This window comes from Hoplias malabaricus, chromosome 1, assembly GCF_029633855.1.
Source record: "Hoplias malabaricus isolate fHopMal1 chromosome 1, fHopMal1.hap1, whole genome shotgun sequence".
Taxonomy (NCBI): domain Eukaryota; kingdom Metazoa; phylum Chordata; class Actinopteri; order Characiformes; family Erythrinidae; genus Hoplias; species Hoplias malabaricus.
Window position 1 is genome coordinate 70,966,019 of NC_089800.1, and position 5,391 is coordinate 70,971,409.

At 37.8% G+C, this 5,391-nt stretch overlaps 1 protein-coding gene across 1 annotated transcript; it reads left to right on the forward strand.

Moving 5' to 3' along the window:
• The first annotated feature begins 212 nt into the window (after positions 1–212).
• Positions 213–4,475, forward strand: LOC136697364 (uncharacterized). The gene is made up of 5 exons (XM_066672446.1): positions 213–282; positions 1,643–1,859; positions 1,983–3,059; positions 3,372–3,540; positions 3,781–4,475. The coding sequence occupies exons 2-5, from the start codon at positions 1,643–1,645 to the stop codon at positions 3,908–3,910; spliced, it is 1,593 nt and encodes a 530-aa protein (XP_066528543.1). The 5' UTR covers positions 213–282; the 3' UTR covers positions 3,911–4,475.
• Positions 4,476–5,391: the final 916 nt, after the last annotated feature.

The following is a 5,391-nucleotide window of genomic DNA, read 5'->3' on the forward strand; positions in this document are numbered from 1 at the left end:
GATTTAAAAGATTTAGAGGAAAATGGAATCAATGTAGGGGGTGAAACAGTCAAAGGGGCTCTGTATTGTATTGCTGGTGATAATTTGGGTTCACACAGCATTGGTGGGTTTACTGAAAATTTTAGTCGGTCGCAGTATTTTTGCAGGTATTGTGAAATCACACGGAATGAGTTTCAGAGTGATGATCCAAATATATGTGGTCCACAGCGCACCCCTGAGAGTTACAATTCTGCTGTTGGTCAGCTACAAGTGGAAGACAGACAAGACACCAAAAGCATAAAGGTAAAAGCTGTTTTCAGTGATCTGACATCTTTTCACGTTTGCCAGCCTGGACTCCCCCCTTGTTTAGGCCATGACATATTTGAGGGTGTCTTAGCCTATGACATTGCACTGTACTTGAAATATTTCATAAAGAAAAAGAAATGGCTTACATATTCTCTTTTGAACCGGCGTATCAAGCAGTTCAAGTACAAAGGACCTGATGCTCTCACAAAGCCATGTGCTGTCAACTCTGAGCTGTCCAAGCTTTCAGGTCAAGCCATTCAGAACTGGAATTTTTTAAGGTTGCTCCCTGTATTGATTGGTGACAAAATACAAAATCCTGAAGATGATATTTGGCAGTTAACCCTCCAGCTTAAAGATATTGTTGATATGATTTGTGCACAAAAGATTTCATTGTCACAGGTAGCCTACCTTGACATTATTATCCAGGAGTATTTGGAATCAAGAAAGTGTTTATTCCCCGAGAACACGCTAAAACCAAAACACCATTTCTTGCGGCACTATCCAGCCCTAATTTTAAAATTTGGCCCCTTGATCAGGTTGTGGACCATGCGTTTTGAAAGCAAACACAGCTACTTCAAGAGATGCGCCAGACATTTGAAAAACTTTAAAAACATCTGCCTAACTTTATCTGAAAGACATCAGATGTTCCAGGCATATCTTTCAGCTGGGCCAGGGTGCAGTCCACTTTTGCAAGTCAAAGACAGTTGTACTTTTTACCCCAGCCTGTACAGTGATGCCATTAAACATGCAGTGAAGGATTTTGTCTTTTCAGAAAAAGACACTAGTGTTTCCACAGACATACAGTATAAAGGTACTTCATATAAAAAAGGGCATTTCCTTGTGGTAAATAATGAAGAGTCCATGGAGTTTGGAGAGCTTCTTATTATTTTAATTCAAAATGATTCAGTTGTGTATTTTGTGACAGATGTACATAAAGCTGACTATCTTTCTGAATACCATCTGTACTCAGTGACAAAAGGGAATTCAAGGTTGCAATGTCTTAACATTAATGACTTGGTAGATTTTTATCCATTAACATCATATATTGTTAGTAATAACCAAGTAATTCCCCTGAAACACAGTGTGCTGTCTAAATAAACATTACTTTATCCACTGTGGTTTAGCAGTCATAGAAATTTGGCATGCGTTCTTTAAAAAAAATTGATAAAACACAATTTGGAAAAATACAAAAATGACTGCAGTTTCTTCATTTTAGATGCAGAGAAATTATAAGTCCTCACTGACATATACTCAGAGTAGACATTTCTCTTGTTGTGTCAGTTGACCAATTTTTTTTTTAATGATATCTTTCATTTCTAATATTGAAAACGGGTGTCTTTCTTCCTTGAATCTAAAGATGACTGATGCAGAGCAATCATTACTGCGCACTGCCATTTCTGAGGTGTTACCTGACCTTCCAGAGGTGACAAAAGATATCCTAGAGGAGACCTTACAATCCCTTGGGGTGGAGACATATTGTGACTTTCAGTTTATCACGGAAGCTGATTTGCTGTCAGCGCTGAGGCCAGTTCAAGCCCGTAAAGTTGTTGCTGCTTGGAAGCTGAGATATTCAGGTATGGCAGTAGAGAATGCAGCCACTGCTCAAAGTGGCCTGCATTGAAAAATCAATTATAAGCAGTAAAAGACTTAGAAACGTTCATATTGTGTTCTTGATATGTTTGTGTATGTTTTTGCAGGCCAGACTCCTGAAACCAGCAACTCACCTGTTGGTGCCTCACTGAGCACACACGGATTCTTCCAGTGTGTTTCACCTAGAAGTTCATCCTCAGCCTCTTCCAACAGCTGCCCAAGCCCTGATATAGACTGGGTGGATACTTTCATGATTCCATGGGAGAAGTTCCCAGAGGACCTAATGCAGTCATTAGAGAGAGGAAAACGACCAAGTCCACGAATGAGAAGAGAAATGGTCCGGATTGTAGTTTGTGAGATGATGCGAAAAAGTTCTTGTGTAAGTAAAAGGAATACTACTCAAGTTGCCAAAAAGATGGTGGCAAAATATCCAAATTCTCTGCAAGACATAATAGAGGGAGATGTGATTGGCTCAGGGTATCACTCTCTAGTCAAACAATTACAAAATAGGATAGAAAATGTGAAGAGATCAACAACCCCAAAAATGAGAAAACGAAAGAAATGCACTGAGGACTCAGACACAGATGAAGTGCCTCCAGAACGCAGAGCAGCAATCCAGGACACATATGGGTGCATAAACTGGGATTTAAAATTCCTGCCCCTTGGAGAGACACCTGAGAGCCAGGAAGAAAAGAAAGAAAAACTGAAGATGATGTCTCAGCAAACTGAAGTAAATCCAGAGGAGGTCAAACTAATTATGAAGGTCACTTTCTACACGCAGCGTAAACAAATCAACCAGGGGAAAGATATAAAATATCTACTGGAGGAATGGCCATTTTTGTTCAGTGAGCTTGGCATGGTGGTTCACTTCAAGGAGCTCACTGGAATTGGACTTAAAGAGACTTTCACACGAAATGTGGATATGAAGGGGAAACGGCTTCTGAACTACATGAAGACTGTTTGTGTCAACAAGAACAAAAAGTTCCTACAGGCTGTGTTAAAGCATAAAACAACAGTGGGAGAGGTGAGTGGATGCTCAGAAGACATCAAAGAGATGGTGTTGCTTCTATTGTCCTACTTTGATGAGAAGGAAGACGTGATGTTCTGTTATGTGGAGGACACGTGCCTTGCTGGAGAAGTACAGATGGACCAAGTTCCCTTGACTCCCACCATTGTTGTGTGTGGTAAGTTAACTTCCTTGCTCTTTAATTTTTTCTGTAGTGTTTGTTTTCATACTTGTTTTTTTTTCATTTTCTTTCACCTGTTCTCTCTCTGACACATTCAGATTGCACATGGTTTGTTAGTGTATGCTCTTAAGTTTGTTTAAAGTGGCCTTAAAAAGCCTTACATTCCTGCATGCTTAAAAGCATTTTAATTCACCTTTAAAAAAAATAAAATAAAAAAAACCTTTCCACTAAACTGAGTATAAATGTTTAGAATTCTTTAAAGTTATTTACTTTTTTTTTTGCTTGCATGTTTGTTTGTTATTCTGTTAGGGCAATCCTGCTATTCTACAAGGCGGTTTATGCTGAATGTGGATCGAAGCATTGTTCAGGATAAAGTCACCTCTTTTGTTTCTGCTCTGTGCATGATGTTTGGGAGCTATTATTGTTTCAACATTCATTATCCGTCAGACCTGGCATCAACCTTGGAGTTTCTGCAGAGGTATAATTTTTTATTTTATTTTATTTTTATTGATTTATTTATTTATTTTTGATTGATATTATCCAATATTTTTAATTTACTTAAATAAAACAAATGTAAAAGTAGCTGCTACAGTGGAGACTTGTATAGTGTTTGTGCGTGTGTGATTATTATTATTTATTAATTTACCCACCCCCCACTCTCCCTCTTCCATTACTGAAGGCATTTTAATATTCCATTGTTTTTCTTCTATATCAAAAGGTGTTTTTTCTCCATCAACCCAGAGATAGGCACTAAAGTGGAGAAGACAAATACATCTCGTCTTCATGTGAACCCTAGAGTCCTTACCTTGATCCAGGAGCTTTCAGATCACGAGTGGCTTGATGTCTGATTATGGACTAAACTCTGTAAGGTTTATGGCAAGTGATTTGCTCTACTCACAGTTTCTGTTGATTATCTGCTTAATTCTTCTGAAATTGTTTATCAGTTTTATTAATTTTGCAAACAGTAATTTGTTAGTATAGCTGTTCTATTCTTAAAATCCTGAACACTGCTCCTTTTTAGTTTTTTTAGTTAGCTATTTCTAGTTATTTGTATACTACAAACACATTTCAGATTTACCTCATATATATATACACAAACACACATAGCTTTACGCCACTCGCAACAGACACTCGCATGCACTGCATAAACTACACACATTTAAGAGCACTCCAAACAGACAGACAGAGACACAACACAAGCATTCGCACACCTCAAGCCCCACTTAAAGAAACTTGCACCACATAACACTTTCTCACACACTACATAAAGTACAGCCAGACTCTCGCATTCATCTCACACCATGTACACCACACACTCATCTCACAAGCCATACATATGCATTCGCAAACACATATAGACAACAAACACTACAGACAGGCTTTTACATAATTTCACACAACACACATTAAATTAAACACACTCACAGCACAAAATGCATACAACCCACACCACACACATACTCACAGAAACATACTACATACACCAGACTCTCACTTATTTCTCACACCATTTACATGCCACACGTACACTCATCCACAGACACACTCCACACTACACATATACAGCTTAAATAAACACACTCGCACCACAAAATGCATACAACCCACACCACAAATATATTCTCACACAGATACACACCACATACACTCACGTATTTCTCACACCATACATATGCCACACACATGCACTTATCCACAGACACACTCCACACCCCACACATACACACACACACACTCACATACCCAACACTACAAACACTACACAGATTCTCACAGGTATCTCAAACTACAGACACTGACTTCTGAACTACACAGATTATCACATACTGCACAAACCTTAGAAAAAGCTTCAATAAACTAGCAACAGCCTTAGCATTGCATTTAGCCCTACAATACCTTAACAATGGTATAGCAAAACCTTGGCTTTCAAGCTCTTGGCTTTGGGGCACCAACTTAATTATTTCACAAAATTCTTTTTTGTAGTTGCTTTTGTATTCATTTTTATTTACATGGCTCAATTTAGTATGCTGGTTTTAAGATAATGGTACATTTTGTACTGTCTAGTCTATTACGAAAATACAGTAATGCTTAAAAAGTGCAGTATATTCCTTTCCTGATTCATATTTCTTTCTTTCATTCTTTATCCTTTTGTCTTTTTGTTCCAGTAAGAAAATCATAATGTCACATGCTCTGTATTCTAATGTTTATTAAGTGTGTGTGTGTGTATATATTGGTGTTTGTTTTTGTTAATGACTTTGAGGTTAATAAATCCTTGGAAAAGCATATTATTGGATTTTCTTTTTCTTACTGTACAGTTTATTTAGCATTG